The sequence below is a fragment of the Ictalurus furcatus genome, chromosome 7 (genome assembly GCF_023375685.1).
Source record: "Ictalurus furcatus strain D&B chromosome 7, Billie_1.0, whole genome shotgun sequence".
NCBI classification, from domain to species: domain Eukaryota; kingdom Metazoa; phylum Chordata; class Actinopteri; order Siluriformes; family Ictaluridae; genus Ictalurus; species Ictalurus furcatus.
The window spans coordinates 30,837,748-30,863,877 of NC_071261.1; the positions used below are offsets into that span (position 1 = coordinate 30,837,748).

Genomic DNA, 26,130 nt, shown 5'->3' on the forward strand with positions numbered 1-26,130 from the left:
CAATAAAGGGGAGTTCAATATATATGTGCCATACGTCAAAACTGTGTGGGATTGTGGGAAATCTGAACTGCTGTCTTTTGTGACTATGAGCATTAACTCTGTCAGCATCACATAGTAAAAAAATGTATCGCAATATACTGTATGTGTGTGTGTGTGTGTGTGTGTGTGTGTGTGTCTCATATTACTGCAGTTAGTCTGATTTATAGTGACTCTCACCTTCTACACTCTTCTAGTGCATTGTGTGAGTGCTACACAGTGTGTATGAGTGTCTATGTGTATATGAGTGTATATATATGTGTGTGTGTGTGTGTGTGTGTGTGTGAGAGAGAGAGAGAGTCCGATCCTGCATGTACACGCACCTCTGATTGTGTTTATATGAATAATGGTGATAGTCTTTTCTGTTTGCCTGTCAGTCTTTTGAATAAGAGTTCCCCGGGCCAGTCTGTAAACACGCCCAGTCAGCGCTGAGCGGTTTTCCTCTCCTCCAGCACGTAACACACCTACGACACGTGATCGAAAGACCCGGTGTACTCACATCACCTGCGGCAGGTGTGCTACGAGGTGGAACAGATTAGTCCCGTGGAAAAAAAATTAGTCTCTTTTGTTCTAGATAGAAGCTGTATGTAAAGGAGGATTAAAAAGTAAACCCTGGTCCGGGATGAATTTCTTGATTCTGATTGGTTCCGATTGCGCCGATAGTTTCCGTAGTGAAACCGGGACTTGACATAGCAAAACAAATGCTACATGCATTACATACAGTACATGCATTAAAAACTTTCCAATGTGGTTGTGAAGTTTTCTATAAGGACACATTTATGGAAGGAGTCTCCAGTGTCAGCATTTTGTACCATTTAGAGGTAAAGCAGTGATTTTCTTCTAGGGGTCCAAGCACCAAGCATGGATGTTTTCCAACATCTTCGGGACAGAGGAGTTTCCACGTCCTCGCAACGTCACAAGCTGTGTTAACTTTCTATGATTCGATTTCTATTATTCCTATACTTTTCTATTTTCTAAACTTTCGATTGTTCCAAATTCCTGTGCTAGAAGAAGAATAAAACGCTTTAAGACGTGCTGTTACTGTATAGGGGGAATACAGCGTTACACGCTCAAGCATTTCATTCCTCACTTATAAACGTCTTTACGACGCATAGATGATTCCAAATATATAAAGTAGACCTAAGCACTGGAGAAGAGAGGCATGGGAATGTTTGGAGCCTGGACTATTTGGCTACAACAGTGTCGTTCCAGGTGCGGGAAAATTTTTGGATGCAGGTGTTGGAACGTGAAAATCTGAAAAAGCAATAAAAAAAAAAACGACAGACTCAAAACTCTTCAGCAGAATGGAGACTTAGACCAGTTAGCGTAGTGGTTAGTCACTCGTACACTGTTGGTGGGGGGAGGAGGCGGGAGTCCCCCTGGAGAAACATGAGGTTTCAAGTGGTACACTTAAGTATCTAAGAACGCTTAGAAAAACCCTAATTTTCAGAATTTCCGACTCCAGAAGTTATGTCAATACTCATACAAACCCCCTGAGTTTTCAAAGTTGGGAATCCCATGTAGGATGATACAGTGCAGGAAGAGAGGTGAGGCGTTCATCTTCATGGAGCCACTGAGCAGACTGTTCAGGATCCATACATATCTGGGTGAAAAAAAAACCCCCAAACCATCAGTCACAACGTCAAGACAGTGTTTCAATTCTAATCTACTGAACTTAATACCCGCACTTCCTGTCAAACATTCCCAAAACATTGTCCTAGGAGATTTCCCACTGCTGTATCAATCATGTATGTTTTATCACGTTGTCTTTATAGGACCACGATGGAAAATACGCCGCAGGGGTTTATAACAGAACACCAGAACAAACTGATTCATTCTCTTAAGCTCCTTTTATATTTCCAAACCCCGAGGCTTGTTTATAAATCTGCGGTTTGAAGAGACGCTAACGCGGGTGCGTGGCGTGTGTTTCGTTAAAGTGAATACGATAATCATAGTGGTGGTGCACAACATAGGTCAAATGGAAAACATCCGTAATTGAAAAAACGTTGGAAAATGACACGAGTCTAAAGCAGGAAACACAGAAGACGAGGAAATGAGGCTCGGGAGTGAAACGTGTGAAAATACTTTGGAATGGAAGACGGAAACAGCGGGGTTTAAATGGGCGACGGAATTGAGGGGTGAACACGGAACAGGTGCACACGTTAGGAAAACAAAGCAAGTACAAGACAGGGCACACGGCGTAATATAAACAAAAGCATACGTAGGACAAAGAAGACGCGCCAAGCAGCACTTTTTCTGTCAATAACATATTTCTTTACCTCAGGAAAACATGAATATATTTTATATTATATAAAATGACACGGTAACATGTTGATTTACTTTCTGACCTTGCCTTGGTGAAGATCATGATTGATACATGATTTAGAAAAATGGACATCATTGTCATCAATTCAGTTTGCAAACAGAGAGCAGCTGCCAAAATGGCCACCATGCTCCTGTGTGTCACATCATCATCATCATCATCATCATCATCTTCATCATCGAAGCAGAGAAGAGAGCTTACACACGCTGTACACGCTATGTTTTTCGACGTTTAAACGACGTAATACATTTTAGCGGGTGAATGACTCAGCGATTATTTCAGCACGTTATTTCAGAACACCGAAGAGACGACAATGAGGTGCTTTCTTTTCTTTTCACTTTTAGGGAACTGCTAGAACTTTCACTTTGATACATTACTCTAAGTATGATGTAGACGATTCGTACGTCATGTTTAACCGGGCGTTACGATAACAGCAACGCCAGACCGAGTCAAACACGAAACAAGAAGACAAAAGACCCGGGTTCAATGCTCAGCCTGGCTTGTGTTGCTATTTTGTTTAGTTGTTTGCTTTGATCCAGGTGTGTCATTGTGTTGTAAACGAGAGAGGTTTGTGGGAATGAGTGACCGAGTCTCTGTAACGGAATTAGTTTGTGGAATCGGTATTATGAGAAAGAACCACGTTAATCAAAATCTTCCTGTCCCCCCGTCCCCTCCCCCACCAACGTTCTCTTCAGTAATCACGAGTAAGCGCTTTATCCTGGTTAAGGCTTCCGTGGATCTGGATTCTATCCCGTGCAAGAAATACAGCCCTTCTGATACACTGTATTAATGTTCTATGTGATATACACACAATCCTGTACATTGCTACATGGATATATCATTCGGTGTGACATAACAAAATGACATCAGTCATGAAGAATGGCAGGACTGCGATGTCCTCCATCCATTACGATGCATAATTCAACCAAAGCTTATTAAAACTCTAGTGCCTTGCGTAAATATTTACCCCCCTTGAAATTTTTCCACATTTTGTAGTGTTACAGATGGGAGAAGTGAAGCATGGTGGTGGGAGCGTCACGCTAAGATGTACACTTTCTTCTCAGACTGGTTCCCGTTTTACCAGGGCACTGAATTTTTGGTGGACGTCCTTCTCTATGCAGAGTCACGATTGTGCCGTATTGTTTCAATTTTTTAATAAAGAATGGCACACTTGAGTTATTAAAATTTTTTTTTTTTTAAATCTGTTTACCTTTTCTGTGACGGTGTCATCACAGCAGAGACTTTATCGTCGTAGAACTTTCGCATGGCGAAGCGATCCAGTGCCTGATCTGCGCTGTAACACGCACACAGAGATCCATGGGTATAATTATTAACATATTAACACATGCTGTATTTAGCAGATTTATTGCAAGATTTCATCATGGAGAAACAAAATGTTCTGGATAAGTAAACATGGGCAAGGGAGTGCTGTGTGTGTGTGTGTGTGTGTGTGTGTGTGTGTGTGTGTGTGTGTCCAGGCTCCTCTAAACCAACAACATTGGTAACTATTCAACAGAGGCCTCTCTCTGTGTCTCTAAACACACACACACACACACACACACACACACACACACACACACACACACACACACACACTGTACAACCTCCTGCAGGGTGAAGGGCTGGCTCACAGCCCACTTCACAGCAGGAGTGTGTGTACGGAGCAGATCAGCAGAGATACGTATGATAATGAACATTAAAACCAAATGAGCAGGTGAGCAGCGCTGGCCAAGAAAAGCTCATGCAACAAACACACTGTAACCATGACAATGCTCTTACAAGTACTAGCTAGTAATAGCTAACTAACTGAGCTAGCTTGCTCAAAAGTGTACACCCCCACTCGCATTCTCTGGTTAGATTAAATGAATTAGCGTCGTGAAGACGTCTAATGAATTTAAGCAGTCAAACAGCTCGAACACTAAAGCAGTGTGTCATGGGATAGATAGATAGATAGATAGATAGATAGATAGATAGATAGATAGAGTTGCAATCAAAATGATTCTACCCCCATTGCATGTACAGGCTTTCAGCTGTTTGCGATGAACAAATCAAACAAAAGCGATTGAAATAGTTCGACACAACGAATGCTTCATGTGGTTTCACCAAATTCAACTGAAAACGCAACTTATAATGACTTCTCCAGTCTCAAAATTATTCACCCCCCTGAATAGAATCCATCATGACAGCACAAACATGCAAAACAGGTGTTGTCTCATCTCAAGCACACCTGATGATAAACTAATCAAGGGCTTCATTAGTTGCACCAGGTGTGTTTGAGCTGGAACACATGAAATACCTGAACGGGCTAGGGGCAGAAAATGTATGAAATACCTGAACGGGGCAGAAAAAGGAAGCTATCGACGACTGTTTATGCTACATGAGGAAATGTCATTTTGGTAATTTCACTATTAATACTGTATCATGACCTGTATTCTTGACCATTTCTGATTTAATGATGATGATGAACATGCGTAAGACCATACACATGTCGAAACATCTTGTTGGATTCACCATGTCAATGTGAGGGTGTACAAACTTTTGCACTCAATTGTACATATGTATGACTAATTTCAATGTCTTATATCTAAGACTATGTTAAAACTACCTACAGTACTGAACAATGTGGTAATGTTATGTAGTGCTGATGAGATTTGGAAATAAGGACAGATTTGACTTTGCAGCTACGGCAGAAGGGAAATAGTTTGACGTCAGGTACCTGGCGGAGATGTCCGTGAAGTGAACAAAGGAAGAGATGATGACTCCGATCCTGCCTTTACCTCCCTGCAGCACAGGACATAAATATTACCAAGCTTTATGTGTGAATAATAATAAGAAGAAGAAGAAGAAGAAGAAGGGGAGAAGAAGCAGAAACAGCAAAGAAAGAAATAAATATAATAAAAGGTAGTAAAAAGGTCGTTTTTAAAAAAGTTTTAAAAAAAAGAATAATAATAATACAAATTCAATACATAATAGCAGTGAAGGAATAAGATAAAAGCAATATCAAACCTAAAAATATAAACGTGAGAATATAATAAATTATAAATGTTATAAATATTTTATAAAAACATTAAATAAATGAATAAAAATAAATAAATAAAATGTTATGTAATGAAAGAAAAACGTCAGTCAAATTAAGGCAAATCATTAAAGAGTGTTAAATTGTAAAATAGTTCATTTTTGGGGGGGCTGTTGTTTTTAAATCACTGACATGACGATCAACAAATGGTTATTGCTAATGCGTCTCAGACTTTTTTGGATACAAGTTCTATACAAATATATCGCTGGTAAAATAACTAACTAAATAAATAAATAAATAAATAAATAGTATTTCTGACATGTAACGTAATCACAGTTGTGTAATGTCATACAACTTTCCTTTCCATATATTCCCTAACTACACCTCATACAAGTCGATGAGTCATAAAAATCGTTAAGTAAGTGCTAGCATATTGCTACAATTTCCTTAAAATAGTCCTAGAACAATCTATACACCAGCTCTGTTTTCGCGCCAATACAACACAGTTAAGACTGTAAAAATCGGTGAACTTTCACTCGTTATTAACGTTGGGCCTCATTTATCACGCTAGATACGATCAAATTGTTAGTAAATTGTTCCCAGGAGCATTTACACAAGCAGTGTGGTGTTTATGAAAATCCAGTTAGTTCAGAAAAAGGAATCCTATGTTGTGCTCCTGAGTTTGTGTCAACATCATGGTGATTACTTCGTACTCACATATATACTTAAAGACGGATAAATGAGGCCCAGTGTTAGCAAAAAAAAAAAGTGCTTTATGGAGTGAACTAGGAACATTGGGCCTCATTTAATGAGATGGTTATGAACAGATTTATTCACGAATCGTTCGTAGGAGGATTTACACAAGAAATTTACTATCCATGAAGATCCCATAATTTTGGAAGAAAAAAAAAGTGCAACACTTTATTAGAGCCTTTATTGTCTCAGGCTGCCAACATTGAGACATGGACATGTTGTCCACAGTCACCTGGGTACAATAGCTATTTATTTCCCTTTGGTTTCAGATCAAATCTGTTTCTTTTCACCTTGATTAATTCACATAGAATTTACATTTTCGGCTCGAGATCTTGGCCTTTCAGGTGCTTTTACTCTGTTAAATAATCTATATTTTTCTTGGCATGGACGTGAGTCCAAATAACCTCTGAGAAAGTCTCTGGTTTTGCCGTTTATTCGTAATTTTTTGGCCATGTGAGCTTCTCCTTTTATGGAGTTTTGGGGACGTCACCAAATGCAAATGCCTCAGCACGTCCAAAACTTTTGGAAATAATGATTCTTTATTAATCATATATACACTACAGTACAGTGAAATTCTTTTCTTAGCATACCCCAGCATGTCAGAGCACAGGGTCAGCCATGATACAGTGCATCTGGGGCAGAGAGGGTTAAGGGCCCAACAGTGGCAGCTTGGCAGTGTGCTTGGCAGAACCACCAACCTTCTGATCAGCAACCTTACGATCAGTAACCCAGAGCCTATCAGTGCTGGGTCTTGAACCCCCAACCTTACGATCAGTAACCCAGAGCCTATCAGTGCTGGGTCTTGAACCCCCAACCTCACGATCAGTAACCCAGAGCCTGGCAGTGCTGGGTCTTGAACTTCCAACCTTCTGATCAGTAACCCAGAGCCTATCAGTGCTGGGTCTTGAACCCCCAACCTTACGATCAGTAACCCAGAGCCTGGCAGTGCTGGGTCTTGAACCCCCAACCTTACGATCAGTAACCCAGAGCCTATAAGTGCTGGGTCTTGAACCCCCAACCTTATGATCAGTAACCCAGAGCCTGACAGTGCTGGGTCTTGAACCCCCAACCTTATGATCAGTAACCCAGAGCCTGGCAGTGCTGGGTCTTGAACCCCCAACCTTACGATCAGTAACCCAGAGCCTGGCAGTGCTGGGTCTTGAACCCCCAACCTTATGATCAGTAACCCAGAGCCTGACAGTGCTGGGTCTTGAACCCCCAACCTTCTGATCAGTAACCCAGAGCCTGGCAGTGCTGGGTCTTGAAGCCCCAACCTTACGATCAGTAACCCAGAGCTTTAACCGCCAAGTCACCACGGCCCAGCGTAAAATTTTCATTCGGTCTGTTTTACACAAACGTTTACACACAACTCATTGGAAAAGATTTCTTGAGGTGTGAAGTATATGAAATCTCACCCTGCAGTGGATGACCACCACGTGTAACGGGTCGTTGTTCAGCCAGTTCTCCATGGCCTTACAGATGGTGCAGATCTTGTCCAGAGGAGGAGCGTGCAGGTCCGGCCAGCCCGTGTCTAAAGTCTGAGCAAAATCACAGACAAAATCAGTGACTCGGGATGTGCCGCAGATCATCGGGTTTCTCATAGTCGAGCCGGGACATACTGAACTCCTCAAATCAGACAGCTTAATCGAATTCTTCAGATGATTCATCGATAAATCAGTGATGATCCAGAATATTCATATCAGACGGATTAGTCAAGTGAGCTGTTACTATGGAAACATAACATAATGTAGTAGAACAAGCGCATACATATGACTGTTACAGAAAATTAATCAACACCTTCTGACCAATCAGAATAGAGAATACAGAATAAGCACTGTGGTGTAAAGAGATTTATTTATTTTTAAACTGCTTTGCATTGGACTGTATGCACGCCGGGGCGGTGTTGGTTCTAGCTTCTGATGACTAACACCGTTGTTACAAAACACGCAGTCAACACACTCCACCCACATACTACAGCGCTTTCTGTGAGCCATTTAAAAACAGATCTATTTCCATTACCTTAGGGTTCATCTTGGTCAGGTCATGTTTCTTCTCTGACAGGTTGATCACCTGGAACAAAAACAGGGAACCTGAGCAAACCTTGGAGAAAAATAAAACAAAAACATGGCTCTCTGGATGAGCAGTAAAGCACAATACCACGAGTCACCACTAGGTTTATACTCAGGAATGTGTATGACTGCGATCCGTTCGTTGTCATTTCAGCGGCGATTGATTTGGTCTTTCAGGTCGTTTAAAGAGAACTTTGTCTGACACTATCATCCCGAAGATGTACAAACAAGTCTGTTAACAATGGCATGAAAGAAAAGAGACAGAAAGCGAGAGATACGCTCGTCACAAGACAGCAGATAACACTGGAGATTTCAGCACCGAGTAAACACTAATCATGCTCTCTAATACAGTACAGATCAAAGTGAATTAGTTAGATCATCAGAACAAAGCCCCGCCCACTTGCTCAATCTCCTCACAGCATCTAAACATACACGAATCAGAATCTGTGTTTACTTTAGAGCCTTCAAATGAATGCGTGAGGACATTTATCTAACAATTCTACGTTGTTTTCTAAACACCGTGATTCAAGAAACATTTCATCGGCCAGGATTTCTGAATACGTAGCATTCCTGAACATTTCTGCAACGTTGCTGCAACATCTCTGGTTGTACGAACGTTAACAAATGTTTTTTAAAAAAAAAAACGTTTATAAATGACAACATCGCAGCAATATTTTTTAGATACGTTCCTACAACGCCGCGCATAACATTTAGAAATGTTTCTGAAACAATACAGCAACCCTTTTAGTTTTTGTAGGAATGTAGGATTGTTAACTGATGTTTTTTTTCATAACATTTATAGTTGTAGGAATGTTAACAAAGATTTTTATTTATTTATTGACTTATTTAACATTTAATTCTTCAACTAATAAACATTTCTACAATGGTGCCGTGACGGTGAGCCTGTAGGAATGTCTTGATGAAAAATTTTGTCAATGTTTCTGCAAAATTGAATCGTATAAACGTTATCAGACGTGTTCATATGACGTTTATAAAGCTTTCTAGGACGTCTGTAGGTGTAGCGACGTTAAAAAAAAACACACACACACACACACACGCACAATTTCTTCAACTATGCCGCAACCATCTTTTTCTTAGAGGGCTAAACAAAAGTTTTCACTATCAATTAAACATTTTTAGTTGTAGGAACTTTAACAAATGGTATGACGTAACGTTTAGAAATATTTCCGCGACTTTGCCGCAACAGTTTTTGCCTTAGCAGTGTAAACAAAAGTTTTCATCCACATTTCTACAACTTTGATGCGTTATTCGCAGCCCGGTGTAGTATAAATGTGCTTACATAAGATGTATCCACATTTCTACAATGTTGTGACAGCATTTTTCGTTTATAAAAACGTCAACAGATGCTTTTACGTAACATTTAGAAACATTTTTACTTCGTATAAATGTTGCTGGAACGTTTTTATTTGTCGGACGAGTAACAAATGTTTTTTTTTTATATAACGTTTATTGACATTTCTACGACTTTGCGGCAACGCTTTCATTTGTAGGCTAAAGCTAAGCGATGTTTTTAGATAGCACTGATGAACATTTTTTTTAGTTGTAGGAACGTTAACATTTCCTAGATTATCGTTTCTTTTCTCGAACTGGGAAGGTTGTGTGAATGTTCTAACAACGTTTTGTAGTAAACTATGATTACAGCAGATGTTTTAAAACAACCTTATTATAGGAAATTTTACAGTCTATCCTCCAATAACATTCTGTTCTCTGTGCACCGGGATAAAGGCTTAAACACTAGGTTCCTGTCGATTCTGTATCACTCAGAAGGATGTCCTCAAGCCCATATTGTCGTAATGAGCGCATTAATTGCTGTTGTTGTCTCTAAAAGCCAGACTTTGAAAAGAGCTCTCTGTACAGACGTCCCTACATGACGTTCACGAGACAAGCTGAAACTCATTCCTCCAGGGCCTATAATCCTGAGCTCCTTCTTCCAGCAAAGTCATTTCTCCTCCACTAGCATGTGTAAACACCCAGCTGAGGCGTGTCTTACCAAATAGTTATCGGCGTGTTTCGACTTGAGCATGCGCGTGACATCCTTCAGATTGTGCAGGTAGGTCTCCTCGGAGCAGGCCTGCGGGAAGGACACGGCGATGATGCGCTCCGTCACATAGGTCAGGTCAAGTTCGTAGCCTTCCTCCATCTGTGTGAGAAAACACAACATGGCCGTCGCCTCAGGTTAAACCCGGACATTTAAGATGTTAAAAGTAAGGCATACAATCAGTTCGATTATATTTTATTGTTGACGACTGTGGATATTTACTGTATGTTCGACCTCATCGTAAAACATTTCACACGATTCAGACAATTCTAAAAAAAAAAAAAATTAAAATAAGTGAACATCACCGCATAAAAGCGTAAAAGGTTAGCTTCCACAATACGCACAAAGAGAACACGGAGCTGAAATTGCTTTCAATATTTGCTCTTAAAGGTTTTACTGTGCAAGGAGTGAGAGTTTTTTTTTATACACACTCCTCTTGGTGAAGAGTTTTCTACCTGAGGGAAGCATTATATTATATTATAGCTTTACTGAACAGTTTACTTAGTTCAGGCTCAACGTCTACAATAGGATCATAAAAATACGCTGAAAAAACGGTAGTAGATGTACATATGTAGCTTCTACAGCTAACTAGTTGTACACAAATGATATAACATACTAATTAGCATGAAAACCGGTTGTTTGAATTTGCTAGTACTAGCTTTGTTGACGAATTAGCAAAGCAAGCTAACTGTACTAGCGACAGACACCCACCAGAGGCACTAACTGTCTCTATTTTCCCTCGTAATGTCTCTATACACATTTAATTACAGCTTGTATATGGCTGGATGTGATTAAACCGCAGTTATCACACAGTTTCCTTCCATTTTTGTGTGTCTGGAACTAATTTGCGGGTAGGAACCGGGGTTCTGAGTGGGGAACTGAAAAAGCGTCGGACCAGACGATTGGTCCGAGGAATCTTTCCAGTCGAATGTTTAGATTTATCTCTCAGTTCAAATGTCGTACTGAGGCTGAAATCACAGCTCCATGTCATACATTGAAAACGAATAGTTGACCGCCATTTTGTTTCTTGATAGTTTGAACGTAGGGCTAAAATGTTGGTTAAAACCAGTTCCTGAGTGTTAACGTTGTTGCTAGGTTCGCCATTTGTAGGTTTTATATGATTTAAAGTGTGTAGCTAGCTAGAGCCGAGTTCGTAGTATGGACTAGGTTGACCGTATGGATTACGTATTTGATCCATTGCAGCTCCTACGTGGCTAAATTCACAATTCATCTCAGAAATAAACGCGGAGGATTTTTGTCTAAGCAGACAGAATTTAGAAGGTTCATACTCGAAAGTGACTATAGAGTGAATTTGCTGTGTATTCGTGTTCATGCATCACGAATGAAATATCTTTAAAGAGCTTCTGATTCCTGATAATATGGCCACATGTGGCGTCCAGCAGCAAGCTAAACCCCAGAGCACTTCCTGTGTTTCTAGAGCAAGGCTTCCCCTTGCATGGCTTATCTGTTCCTGCTTATCCCAACACAGCAATATCAACAGAGAGAAGAGATCCTGCTCTGAAAGACCCATGAAGCTGTAGGTCCTGATCCTGTGTGTTGTCCTGCTCCATTCAGCTCAGGAGGCACTTCATGCTTCACAGGTTCGGTCAGCGTGGCAGAAAAACAGGGTCGAGGTGAACTAGGGATGGGATTTTACTAGGAATGGAAATTTCCTAAAACTAAAAATGTCGCAGCAACGTTATATATAAACGTGAACGCTAACATTATGGATATAATGAGTCTTTATTAGTCACGTATACATTACAGCACTGTGGAATTCGTTAGGAAGTTGGGGTCAGAGCGCAGGGTCAGCCATGATACAGCGCCCCCTGGAGCAGAGAGGGTTAAGGGCCTTGCTCAAGGGCCCAACAGTGGCAGCTTGAACCCCCGACCTTCCGAGCAGTAACCCAGAGCTTTAATCGCCAAGCCACCACTGTCTCAGTTATGTGTTAGTGTTAATGTTCATACAATTAATCATTGTAGGAATCTTTAGATTTAAAAAAAAAAAAAATTAAAAATTCTTAAAATACTAAGAAATTTGGCAGAATATTCTATGAACCAAATGTTCCTAGAAGCGTAACGTTCAGAAAATGTTCTACAAACCTTAAAACCTTGTTAGCAGGGTTTGCATTCTAGTTCTAGCAACAATCTATCAAACTATCTGTCTATCTATCTATGTATGTATGTATGTATGTATGACAGGAATGCTCAAAGCACCATTTTCAGTTTGTGCCTTAAGTTCAAAAGTTTCATCAGTATTTATGTGGAGAAAGTTCCTCGTATTCAGAATCAGGTTACGCGGTTCCTTAAGTTTCTGGGCGTGGTATTCCGATCATGCAGATCACCTGCATGTAGCTAACGCCTGCGTGGTTTCCAGGTTTTACTCAAGCAGAAGCATCATAAATGGGGTTTTCAATAACATTTAGACCCGCGCATTTAAACATAAGTATTTGTCTTTAAGGCTGAAAGAATAAATAAATAAATAAATAATGGAGGATAGAAAATACGGACTGAAGAACCGAACAGTGCTTTGTCTGAGTGGTGAAATTTAACTTGATGTAACATGAAAAGGATTATTATGTATGAACCTTGTCCTGTGTGATACTCCAGTCCTAAGGCGTCTATCTGAAAATATATTCGTGCGCACAGCTGGTTTGTTTTAGGCGTGTCTGTCGGTGGATGTTTTGTTTTATAATCCAACAGAGGCTGATGGTAGACTGTCCTTATAGCTTTGAACATGACTTTGAATGACTGAAGCCCCGCCCTAGGAAGTCTTCGACAGTACATTCAGTTAAAATACTATATTTCATGGACGACTTGTTATATTTATTTATTTCTCTTGTACGTCCTGACACGTTTTGTCGAGAGGCGTGTTTTCGATAGATACCAGAAAAAAGAAAAAAAAAAACGGTCCTTGTGAACGCAGCCTAATTGTTTAACAGTTAGAAACCGCAGCAGTGAAATTTCTTTTTGTGAAACTTTTTATGACGCTGTAAAAGCATAATAGTCACTCTGGATATTGAATGAAGCCTCCACGCTTTAATCTTTCAGTTTACAGTTCGACATCACTGACACGACGGCGTTCGTCAGCGGGCCATCTTACATCTCCGAAGCTCTTTCGAGGACTTGTTTGTTTTTGAAACGATTTGCTGCTTGAATGTGTCACTTAATGAAGTCTGACTCCAGACTGAACACACACACATGATAAAGAGAGCTGTAAATCCAAAAGTAGTGGTTGTGTGTGTGTCGTGTGTGTTTATGGGGGTGAGGGGGTTGTGTGCTGTCTTTAAACAACCCCCCCCCCCCCCCGCCCCCCCATCCCTCCCAGCACCCCGTAATCAGAACGAAAGGGCGACTGTGTGAAGGAGGGGTCATCGCCAAGGTAACGGGAGGGTGTGGTGGGGGGTGTTGTTGAAGTTCTCAGGAGAGTTGCTTAATTAGATATTAATGGTTGTAGTTTTGTGTGGAATGAGAGCGATTAAGAGGGTAATACTGAACGGGCGATTTGCAAAAGTAATGGCCCCTTAATATTCCAATGCAGCAAAAGTGTGGTATTTTCCCATGACACAAACAACCCTATTCACCAGTTGGGTGAAAGTGCATTCTAGGCCACAGTAAGTTTTTGTTTTGTTTTTTTGTGCATGCATTGCTTTACATCACATCACTTAACACACCGAATAATAACCGAATAACGATTGAAGTCCACAACTGCATTATGAATTCATTTGATTTTTGGTCTTTAACTGGCAAACTGGTCATTTATTAATGAGGCTGAATGATGGGTGCCAATATTTATACACCTACTCGTGTAATGATCAACGGTGCTCGGGTTTTTCAGTAAACATCTCGTTAACGTTGCTGCTTCGATAACTTGACATAAGTGAGAAATCAAACACTTCAGGTAGAGGTTTTCTAAGACAGTAATCGATGACACGAAGCGGACGGGTGAACCGTTACCGCCTCGAAGGTGATTCTTTTCCCATTACAGCACATCCTGATGCTGATGAGGCGCTCTATTCCTCCTTTATCACGGCCATTTTCGCCAACCATTACGATTTTTGATTTATTAATGAAGGACACGTCATACTTGCTTATAGTTCCTTGTCATTTTACTAAAATTTAAAAAAAAAAAAAAAAAGAAAAAGAAAAAAAATCGTAAACTCTACTGTAACGAAGATTTTTCATTTATGGAAAATTGAATGTTACAAACATCTGGCACTGGAGACTCCTTCCATAAATGTGAAGTGTACGGTTTTATGTAGTAGGGTTTTTTTTTTTTTTTTGTTCAATGTTTTTTATACTACAGACATAGCAACAGAATGACGTTCACATCCTCTTTATCACTTTTTTCCCCCCATTTTTGACCATAACTGTAAACATTGCACACACACACACACACACACACACACACACACACACACACACTGGGTAGGAAACACCTCCATGTTTAGTGTGACCTTCTGACCTGAGCTCTATTCAAGGGTTTAAGGATTGTTTTCTATAGATAACCTCTGCTCTTACTGTTGCAGTAACACACCCCATACACACACACACACACACACACACACACACACACTATTCAGGAAGCAATAAATCCACATCCAGATAGCCGATATAAATTTCAGACTCTAGTGAGATATAAAACATATATATATATATATGTGATGTGAATAGCAGCACACAGCCAGTACAGTCACAGTACACTGTATAAACACACACTATGTTTACACACATGTTGTGTACCTGAAGGTTGTATTTAAGCATCTGAAAATGAATTACTGCTTTTATTCTTGCCGAAAAACAGGCCATTGTCAGCACCAATAACAGAAATGTGGGGATCATGTACAGTAATAAACGGAGATGCAAGCTGTCTGCTATTGTGTGTGTGTGTGTGTGTGTGTGTGTGTGTGTGTTTTCACTCCTGTGATCATCGCTGTAATTTTTTTTTACTCCAAGTGCGCAAGTCTCAGCACGTGTAAAGCGCTTCTTCACACGTCGCTTCTGTCTCTCGCATCACCTCCGCAAAACTTTCATTCATCATCTGAAGGAATGTATGCGTTATACAAACAAGCGCGAATCATCGAGGGAGCGTTAAAAACAACACTGCGTGAAAACAAAACCTCCACCGATGTACACACTGTTGGATAGTGTAACAGTGGAGGAACGACATTGCGTTCCAACGTGTACAAGCGATATAGAGGAATGAGAGAAAAACCCCGCTTGACTTGACTCGACTGGGGCTCTAGTCAAGATAGAGGGAATTGTGGAGCGCTCAGAATACCAGTTTATGTTAGTACAAATCTTTCAGGCCTCACTTAAACAATCGAAGACGAAGAAAAATGTCACCGTCGAGCGCGATGACGACCCAAAGCACAAATCCAAGGCAAAAGAAAAGGGATGGATTCAGAAGAAGAATATTTTGGGATGGTCCGGTCAGAGCCCTGAGCTGAAGCCTATCAAAGACCTGTGGAAGGACTTGAAGAGCGCTGTGAACTTTAGATCTCCTCACAATCTGATAGATCTGGAGCACTTTTGCAATCAAAGCGGACTAAAACCGCCAAATCAAGATGTGCTTAAGTTGGTAGACTCTCACCCAGAAACACTGAGAGCTGTATTACAAACAAACGGTGCATGGGACGGCTGTGGTTGAACGGGTTGTCCACTAATCGTAGGGTTGGTGGTTCGATTCCCAGCCCACATGACTCCACATGCCGAAGCGTCTTTGGGCAAGACACTGAACCCCAAGCTAGCGCCTTGCATGGCGGGTCTGCTAGCATTGGTGTGTGAGTGAATGAGAACCCGTGTAAAGCGTTTCTAAGGTTAAAAGAGTGCAGACCAGACCATTTGACGATAAAAGTATTAGTTAATAGGTGTGCACACTTATGCAACCAGGTTACTGTACATTTTTTTTTTTTCCTTCAAAACATTTCTAATTGTTTGTCACTTGAATTTTGTCGCTTGCTATATCACATTAAGTGCGTAAACAAAAGACCTGACATGATTTATCTCGGTCCTTTCCATCACCTGCAATTTTAACAGGGGGGTGTAGACTTTTTAAATCCGTGGTATATAATGTATAACGGCAAGGACACAAGAGGGTATACGGTAAATCGTCAAAGTAATCAAGAATTAATACAAAACGCACAACTGACCGAAAGGGACAAGCACATGGTGTTTGTCGCCATGGGAACCGCGATGTGATGGGGGAGTCTGTGACAGTTACAGTAAGAAGTAAAGGCTTTAACTTTAAACGTTGCAACACAGATTGACGCCTATATTTTTAAAAAAAAAAACTTAATCATTAACATTATGATAATACGACAAAATGTAAGATCACTGTTAAATCTTAGAAGGTTAACTATTGGCTAATCCTTTATTTTTATTTGAAATGTACCTCTATTGGGGCTACTTTTACACCAACAATTGGCGTAAAAATGTATTTAGGTAACAATACTATCAACAGGCTTACATACACTTCAGCAGTGGGATAATGGGAAACTCCTGGTCTGTATACAGTACGTCCATCAGTAATTACTGTATATACTGCTTAGCCTGCCAGCAAACCCCATGAAAGATGAAAGATCTGTCGTAAATCACAGTCCAGAGTTCAAAACAAAAACAAACCCCAAAAAATCCCATTCAAATCTGATCCTAACTTTAATCCCTTTCATGATGTTCTACTATTCTGCTCACATGACCGCCTCGATAATGTGGTAGGTGCTGTAACGTGATAATGATTATATTATTAGCGTGCATGTAAACACATTCACTGCTGTTAGTGTGTTAAATGCTTTAGCATGCTATTACCATTACAGGTACCATTAAGACAGACGCAGCGTGCTGCTACAAGCCCACAAGGCGCAAGAGTCTTGAGGTGGAGAGGGATCACCGCGTTTGACACCTGGACTTGTTTTAACAGGCGCCTCTAGATCAGATCCCGACACCTGAAGAGGAACGCTGGACGCGCCACGTAGCCACAACCCGCCGAGCCACTTTCCATGATGTATTTCACCTCATTCAGTTTCAGCAGATAATTAAAATGCCTTGTCACATTAAATCAAGGTGACACAACCGTAATCTTAAAGAGATTTCCACACCCGGATAAGTGGAGGCACGTCTTCAGGGTTTCCAGCCAGCTCGAGTTACGCTCAGCCGTTCCACGCATCACGTATTAGGATTAAATCCCGGACGTAAGAGCACCGAAGGCACATTTACACAGATTTAAAAGCAATCAAACCACTCCGGGATATCTGAGGCACGTTTTATCCACATGCTCATACAAGTGTAAATATATCCATCTCTGTAATACCATGGGACATAATTGCAAAAACATATTAACAAAAACAAAAACGAAAACAAAACACATAAGAAAATGCAATAACAAAACAAAACAAAACAAAAAAAAAACAGAAAAAGCTATAGAAAAAAAAACAAAAACAAAACAATAAATCAGAAAATGCAATAACAAAACAAAACAAAACAAAACAAAAAAAAAATGAAAAAGCAATAGAAAAAAAACAAAAACAAAACAATAAATCAGAAAATGCAATAACAAAACAAAAAAATGAAAAAGCAAGAACAAAAACAAAACAACAAAACAGCTAATTTAAAAAACAACAGTAAAACAAAAAGCAAAACATCAGAAAATGCAAAAACAAAACAAACAAACAAAAGAAAAAGCAGAAAAAAGCGAGAACAAAACCAAAAACAAAAGAACAAATCAGAAAATGCAACAAAACCAAAAACAACAAAACAGCAACAAAAAAAAAAACAACAACAGTAAAACAAAAAACAAAACACATCAGAAAATGCAATAACAAAACCAAAAACAAAACAATAAATCCAAAACCACAAAAAAATCAACAGCAAAAAACAGCAAATCAGAAAAAAAAACAACAAAACCAAACACAAAACAATAAATCAGCAAATGCAACAAAAAAAAAAAAAAAAAACCACAATTCCGCGCACACCGGGCTGAGACATGGAGGAAACCGCGGAGCTGCAGGATATTTAAGAGGAAACAGGATCCTGAATGAATCTACTCATGCTTTTATTTGTGCTTATTGTTATCAGGAGCATACAGAAAGTGTTATTTTAGATATGCTGTCAAATATGCACAGCATAAACATGAGCAGGTGAACGCTGAACAACGGGTAGCTGGTAAATTGTTGGCATGACAACAATGTACAGTGAAGGAAAATGGCGTAAAATGAAAAAGAATATAATAAGTTGCCACCTAGTAAGCATGTGAAAGTTATATCTTCTAGAAAGGAGTTACAGTTGTAAAAAGGATGTGGGTGGATGGTAACTCATTTTTTTTTGTTATGTCAAGGTTAAAGCCCTCTTTTTCCAGTTCAAGGAAAATAGTTTTGTATTATTACCTATCCAAAAAAATTGGAGATAAATTCATTGTTGCCACATGGCAACATCACGCAGTAAAGTGTTCAGAAAATCATAACGTCGTGTAAAATCTTTAACTGGATAATCAATCTTAAACGAAGAACAACACAAGAAGCTGGTTATCAGCTGTTATTAGCTGAGTTGGGTCTGTGCTGGTCGGATGAAACTGTGGCTGGGTTTCAAATTGGGTTTTGGGATTCAGAAAGACAACGGTACAAACGATCAGTCTGTCTAAAGATGTCTAAACACCTCGCTAGCTATGTGTGATTCCCTCACGTCGTGAATGTCACACTTTGATCACGTTTTCTGAAAAGCTACGTGCCATAGTCAAATATGCTAGCCTAATCGATTTCAGTCTGTAATCAGACAGCGGCAGTCAAAAATACTCTTGCACCCTTACGTCATCATCAAAACCGAGAAGAGCGCTCACCTCGGGCGCAGTTTTCAACTTGCCCGTGAGATTCATGCAAAAGAGAAACATATTTCAGTTCGGGAACGTTTGGAAAAAAACAAGCCGACTGTTTTACGGGCGTGCGATTACATCGAGGTGTTCCCGAGTCAGCTTGCTTTATCTGGCGTGCAGAGCTGCAGCTGCAGCGAGGTGGAGAGAGCGCTGATTTCAAATCAGTTATCATACCCAGTGGCTTCACCCTTCACCTGGATCAGCACACAGGAATCTGTTGGCAAAGAAGGGAAAGCTCTGGGAGAAATCAGACAAGCCACTGATTTACTAACCATCTGCTAATACGGAGCGGGCCTTTCAGAAGAGCTGCACTCTTGTAAGGAGCAGGCCGTGGCACGTAACGGTGATCATAAATACGTAAACACAGCCAGCGATTTGTGAGGACGTTGGCGCACTTTTACACCACAGCGATTCTGATTGGTCAGACACTCCGATTTAGATCGACGTGCTCGTTCGAATGCGTTGTCGTTTCTATAGTAACACCTTACACAGGGGTTCGTACGGTGGACACTGCGAATAAACACATAACGCAAAATTGTCGTAACTGTTGCTATGGTGATGTTTTCTGTAAGGGGACATTTACGGAAGGAGTCTCCAGTATCAGTGCTTTGTAGCAGTCTGAGGTAAAGCCTTAACTAAGTTATCTACAAACGGATAAAAACTATGATGTGTCATTCTTATATATATATATATATATATATATATATATATATATACACATACATAAATAAGAATCGTAAATGATCAATCATCGTTTACAGTACATAATCATTTCCCGTAAAACAGCCCATTGCGTGTAACACGTCCTGATCCACATCTCATTCTGGTTCTATGAGCTCACAAGTGTAAAATATCTCTCGATAACAAGATCAGGCGTTGATTTCAGGTCAAAGGAATTGCACAGTGAACATAACGGAATGTGAAGTCTACAAAAGACAGATTATACAGTGTGTTTCACGTGAATATATGACTGGAGTCTGAATTAGCAGAGTAATTATTGCAAAATCCCTACTAAATTACTGCTACATTCTGCAAATCCCCTGATTCATGGAATCTGTGTCAACAGTTACAGTAAACCGTCCATATCTCTCTGGAACCCAGGAAATGGTGGCCTCACGCAGATATATGATCTGTTATCACCCACGCACAGCTGCTCGAAGTGAAAGCGAGGACGGCTCGGTTAAGCCCCCGGGAACAATGCTCAGACGTAGAGTGTGGTTCAAAAGGCATATTCATGCAACATAGGTGGTCGATCTTAGGGTGGTATTTGGGTAGCGTTTCCATGGAAGATAAAACCAGGATCTTTACATGTTTGTTACCAAGCAGCATGGACGGAGTACATGATGGCAAAAGAAAATGGCACTCTGAGGGACTCTGAGACTGAGTTTGAATCCCAGGACTAACTGAGGTCCACTGATGGCTCCTTGAGCAAAAGGTTTAATCCTCAACAGTTTAGCCGTACTGTATTAGATTTTGCCTTATTTGTCGCTAGGTTTCTTAGATCCTGGTTCCAAGCGGGAACTCATTTGAAATGAGCCAACCCCAGAGTATTGATAAAGTAAGACGTTGATTTCCTGAGAAAGATCAAAGGTGTTCTTGAGGAAACTCAGCAAAGCACCTTTTGAGCCAGCACTATATCAACCTCCAAAAACGAACCCTCTTTGAATGTTATTCTTATAGTCCACCTTCTCTTACAGCTAAATCTACGTATCTACTCTTGAATGACTCAACACCTTCTGACAAATCCAGGTCAAGAATCCAACAGCCCTGTGGTGTAACTTTATATATTGTAGATCTGGCCAAAGGTCTTACTTGCTGCAAATAAATCAATAATAGAATCATGTAGAATATATAAATATATATATATATATATATATATATATATATATATATATATATATATATATATATATTTTAATGTGGAATACATTCTGGGTTTTGCTTATTACGTCTTTGAATATGAACGTAAGACTGCATCTGTGATGTGGTGGATTGACCTCCTAACCCCGTCATTGCAGTTGTCAACACTACTAACCATAGTGATAAACCACCGAAGATGACATCATGCAGAGATAAACTGTTTAGCCTTGGCTGAATAGCAGTCCGTGCCACTTTCGAAAGCAGACTGTGTCTCATTGGGCTAATTATTATTATTGAGTGGTATTTAGCATTTCCTGTGGTTTACTTTCTCTCTTCTCGATCGACCCCAGTTCAAATTCATGAACTCGTGATTTATGCTGCATAATGGCGTTTTGGAGATTTTGGTTGGCCAGTGGTCAGATATACAACGAGCCAAGATTCTTTCGGTGGTCTTTATGGTCACATTAGAGTTGATATTTGTGTCTTTTGAGACTCAGGGAGCTGCCTTTCATTACAAGAAAGAATAATATCCACAGATTTATTTTAAGAAAAAAGCAAAAAAAAAAAAAAAAACAAGAGCCTCGGAATATAAAACCCGACAGCTATTTCGCACGAACCTGTGTTGGAGCTGATAGCTCCAAAGAAAATTCCAAACATGCTGGGAAGCTAGCAGAAATGCTGTAATTAATAGTTACCCTTTTCCAATGTGCTCATCAGAGAGATAAAAGGTATCCGAAAAAAAAGTCCCACAGACTGTGGTTACTGGATGGGGTTATCTTCTCGGGAAGCACGGAGGACCTCCAACCGCTGGGGATCACTTGGTGTCAGCGTTGAGCCAAACAACAGAGCGTGATTAATGACGCTCAGGGCTGTGTTGAACCCCAGGCGACAGCAGGAACACCGTAAAATGCAGCAGGAAGTCAGGCTCGGTGAGGAGAGAGAGGAGGCCATTAGTCAGGAATGTGACCTGGCTCAGAGAGGTGGAGGAAAAGCCTTCTGTGATGAACGCGGGTCACCACGGGGAAACCGAGTAATGTCGAGAGAACGTTTCCACGCTTATAAGAGACCTCGTCCAGATAACGGTCATCGCTAACAGCATGTCAATCAATCGGAGAAAAAATTGATTACCAGAGAGTTGAGAATTCTTGACTTTCTGAACAGGTTGCTCTTTGCACCCTGTCTGAAAGATAAACACTGGACAAGGTTCTACGCTCTTGGAAATAAATAAATGCTGGGGCCAGTCATTTTGTTAGAGTGGCCAGTTACATTCGAACTTTTTTCTACACGGAATATTAAGCAACGGTACTGACTGCAACGTGTCTATTGAGAGACAAAACCTTGTTCAAAACCTTTCACCATTTTATTTATGGAGACTTTTTCAGTTACATGATCTTCTGCACCACTGTCCTTTCTGTAGAAGATGAACTACAGTGTGTCCATTTCTCTCTTCATTTTGGAGAGATCAACATACGCAGGCTGATTGGCATTTTCAACTGGTGCGTAGTGTGTGAATGGGTATGTGAGTATGTGAGTACCCCATCCAGGGTGTCCCCCGCCTTGTGCCCGAGTTCCCTGGGATCGGCTCCAGGCTCCCCCACAACTGTGTGTAACTCTGTGATAATGCAGGGTTTTTCCCTTGGTATGGTGGCAAAAAGTAATCATATAACGTGTGTAACAATTATGTCAGAGTCTACTCAATCTGAAAAAAATTAAGGGGGGCGGGGGGTTCAGGCTTGTTGTTGGAGAGGCACTGCCCTAGCCTCCTCCCTAGAACTGCCTATGCTTGTCACCTGGGTGGTACCATCAAGAGTACATCTTATCTACCTTTAGTGTGCTTGCAGCTTTAGGTGAAGTTGGTAAAGCGTTAAAGGTAGATACGAAACGTACCAAAGATCAAACCCTTTATGGTACCCCAGCAACAGGAAAAGTACAGTTTAGTTCCTATATTTCTAAGATTGTAGCCAGAACCTCATTCCCACAGATGGACAAACCAAGGAAATCTTGGTTCTAGATTCTAGATGCTTTACATCAGGTCAAGATATTCACTGATTCATCTTGACCATTTCTGAGAACGTCAGATATAATCACACCAAATGCTTCGAATGCAAGAATTCATTTCCATTCAAACTTTTAGAAACCATATGCTTAAAAACATTCATTCATTCAATGCTGAATCTCGATGCTCAACAAGACCGTGGAATCTGGTCGAAAGAGTCCAGGGAGGAGTGAGAAGCTATTTTAGCCATGTTTGTTTAGCTCTTCTGGAACTTTAACCTGTATTTGTCTCGCCTCCTACACTGGACGTTCTACAGAAAATAAAGAGAAAAAAAACCCTGCCGGAAACAATATAGAGCATGCTGACTGGACAGAGGATACTGTGGGCTGCGTAACAGCTACTAAACCAGCTCAAAATTACGGCCTCCGAATCCTGAGAGCCAAAAGAATGCGGTTTTAAAATGATGACGTTTTCTACCATATTTTCCATTTTTTTCCCCCACTCTGTCTTTCCTCTCCTCTTAAACTACATCTATTGCTTTCAGGGTTTATGTTCTCGTCTCTCTCGTGTTCTTTTTATGAATCTGACACTCTGCTTTTAAAATTTTAGAAACTCCATGCTTGGGACTGCCACTTTGTGGTCCAGTAGTCCCCCGATGGTGCCTGTAATGGTTTACACATGTTAGCCGACAGGCTGCTCTGCGTAGAAAGGACACGGTCCGAAGGCTGACAAAGGCCAGGCAGCTTCTATATTGCTCTCAGCCATGGTTTTGTTCTGTCAGATCTTTCCACCTGGGCTTAAATACGCTAACAGACGTATGCTTTCTGAACACAACCAGGGATAGCACCAAGGCCAGGAGCTAATGTTAGCGATGTTGTGAACTGTACTGTATAGTCAGTGTTAAAGGTTTCACAAGTGAGTATATCTGTATGGGGATTGATCTGAAACTTATCCTTGTATATACATTATAACTCGTTTAAAGATAAGAAGTGCTGCTGTGTTTACTGTTCATGCTGTGAGCAGCCATGTTGGTTTGATGTCACTTGCTGAACTTGGAGGAGTTTGTAGTTGAGATCACCCTGAGTACCCTTAAATCACCTTGTACCCTGAGTTGAGGGGGTGTTTTCTTTGACTTTTCCTGGTCGGAGGTTGGGAGTTACAAATTTCAACCTCTAGTCGAAGCTCTAGTGGATTCTTTTCTCAAGCACTAAAGTAGAACTAGATGTAAACAAGCCAAGCAAAGATCATGTAATCAAAATACAATTTACACAAAGCGTCAAATGGTGGAACTGTAAGTTTTGTGTGGTTTGAATGAAACAGCAGGCTAACGGCAAGAGCAGCGTTTCTGTTTACCATGCTTGCTATTCATAATAGTAGCCTTTTCTGAATTTAAAAACAAACAATAAGAACATTGATGACAAAAGGTGCTGCCTGTCTGTCCTTCAAATCACTCGTCTAAGGGTTTTTACGGTAACCATCTCTCGCTCGGGAGGGGGAAAAAAAACCTGCCACTTGTCTGTTTGAGTTTACCTGCAGACTCTCTTTCTTCCTATTCTAGCCATCCTTAATAAATCTGCAATCTGATGTTAATTGTATACTTGTCTAATGTTAGCTAAATCAAGCAAACATTGATCAGTTTTATTTGACATTAATGTAACGCGGAAAGCAAGAGCATGTCTTTCAAGTGAGAAAAATCAAGACAAGAGGAGGGATTTCCAACGTGAGATTATGGAAAGGGGCGAGGCTTACAGACGGTGTCAGTTAATCTCAGAGTGTTCAAAACAATTCAATTCAATTGAATTTTATTTGTACAGTGCTTTTTACAATGGACATTGTATCAAAAACATATAAACATGGTATATAGATTTTAACTGTGCGAACTGAAAAACACTTACGCAACTGTCAATCAACCCAGATTCGTATGTCGATTGGACGTCTCGTTCGCCATATTTATTTGGGGGAGGAAAGACTGCGCTCTTTGCGTATTTTTGAGTGATAACTCATTGCAGCATACTCTTACAGTAGGTTAAAATTTGGAGCTCCTACGCAAGATGAATAAAGATGAGACCTCGTGCTACAAAGCTCCACCCTAATGGTTTCGTAATAGTAAAACTGGAGTTAGGAGAATTTCAATATCGTGGCCAGCCATTACCGGATCTGATCCATGTTTGATCTTCATATGGAAATCATCCGTCCATCCATTCATCCAAACATCCATTTTCTGTACACTTATCCTACACAGGGTCACGGGAGAGCCTGGAGGATATCCCATGGAACTCGCGGCACAAGGTAGGGGACACCCTGGACGAGGTGCCAACCCATTGCAGGGTACAATCTCACACACATGCACACACTAGAGACAATTTGGAAATGACAATCAGCCTACCACGCATGTCTTTGGACTGGGGGAGGAAACCGAACTACCCGGAGGAAACCCCTAAAGCACGGGGAGAACAGAAATCATGTAGAATTTAAATTGACAAACTTCCGCCTCTACACACTCTCAGATGAACTCGTAGATGAATTCCAACAAGGTCAGAAATGTCAAAGCAAAAGGAACTAAAAGGGGGCACAGTGTACGTTTAAGACTTTGATGCTTTACTGGGTGACGCAATATTCGAGTCTTCAGAAAACAATCCCTTACGGTAAAAGTTTATCTTGGCTTACAACAGTCATGTAGCTTGTTTTCACGAACGATATATTGCATGTTTAAATCCGAGAGGGTAATCCCACTGACTCACGGTCATCCTATAGCTTTCCATTGGCTACACAAGGTTTGAGACTGCGGAAGTTACTAAGGACGTAGACGTGCATTTTACACTGTGTAATTTCAGCTGCCTTTTAAGACTCATGACATGATCCCAACAAAATCTTGTCTGAAATCTATACCAGACTGTGTGATAATGTATGTCCTCCTTGTCAGATTATATTGCCTGATGATGAAGATCTTCTTACGATAGACCTGTGACTAGAGAAAATGACTGCGATCTGCTTACGTCATCAATCGGCTTGTGCTGAACACAGTCTCAACATTTTTTAACATGAGCTTGGGGTGATAGGGATATTTTTTCGGTCCATTAGTGTTAGTATCGTTTACGTTTTTGCCATCGCCACTACTATATGTGTAGCCGTCTCGTGAGTTTAGCATAATCCTG

At 40.5% G+C, this 26,130-nt stretch overlaps 1 protein-coding gene across 2 annotated transcripts in view; it reads right to left on the reverse strand.

Moving 5' to 3' along the window:
- LOC128610425 (tensin-3) overlaps positions 1-26,130 on the reverse strand; it is a 63,387-nt gene that overhangs the window by 36,004 nt on the left and 1,253 nt on the right. For both annotated transcript variants that reach the window (XM_053629734.1, XM_053629735.1), the window contains exons 2-7: positions 10,209-10,358; positions 8,148-8,198; positions 7,544-7,666; positions 5,076-5,140; positions 3,570-3,653; positions 1,527-1,639 (exon numbers count right to left, since the gene is read on the reverse strand). In XM_053629734.1, coding sequence (XP_053485709.1) covers positions 1,527-1,639; positions 3,570-3,653; positions 5,076-5,140; positions 7,544-7,666; positions 8,148-8,198; positions 10,209-10,358 — 586 coding nt within the window. The remainder of the gene's footprint in view (positions 1-1,526; positions 1,640-3,569; positions 3,654-5,075; positions 5,141-7,543; positions 7,667-8,147; positions 8,199-10,208; positions 10,359-26,130) is intronic.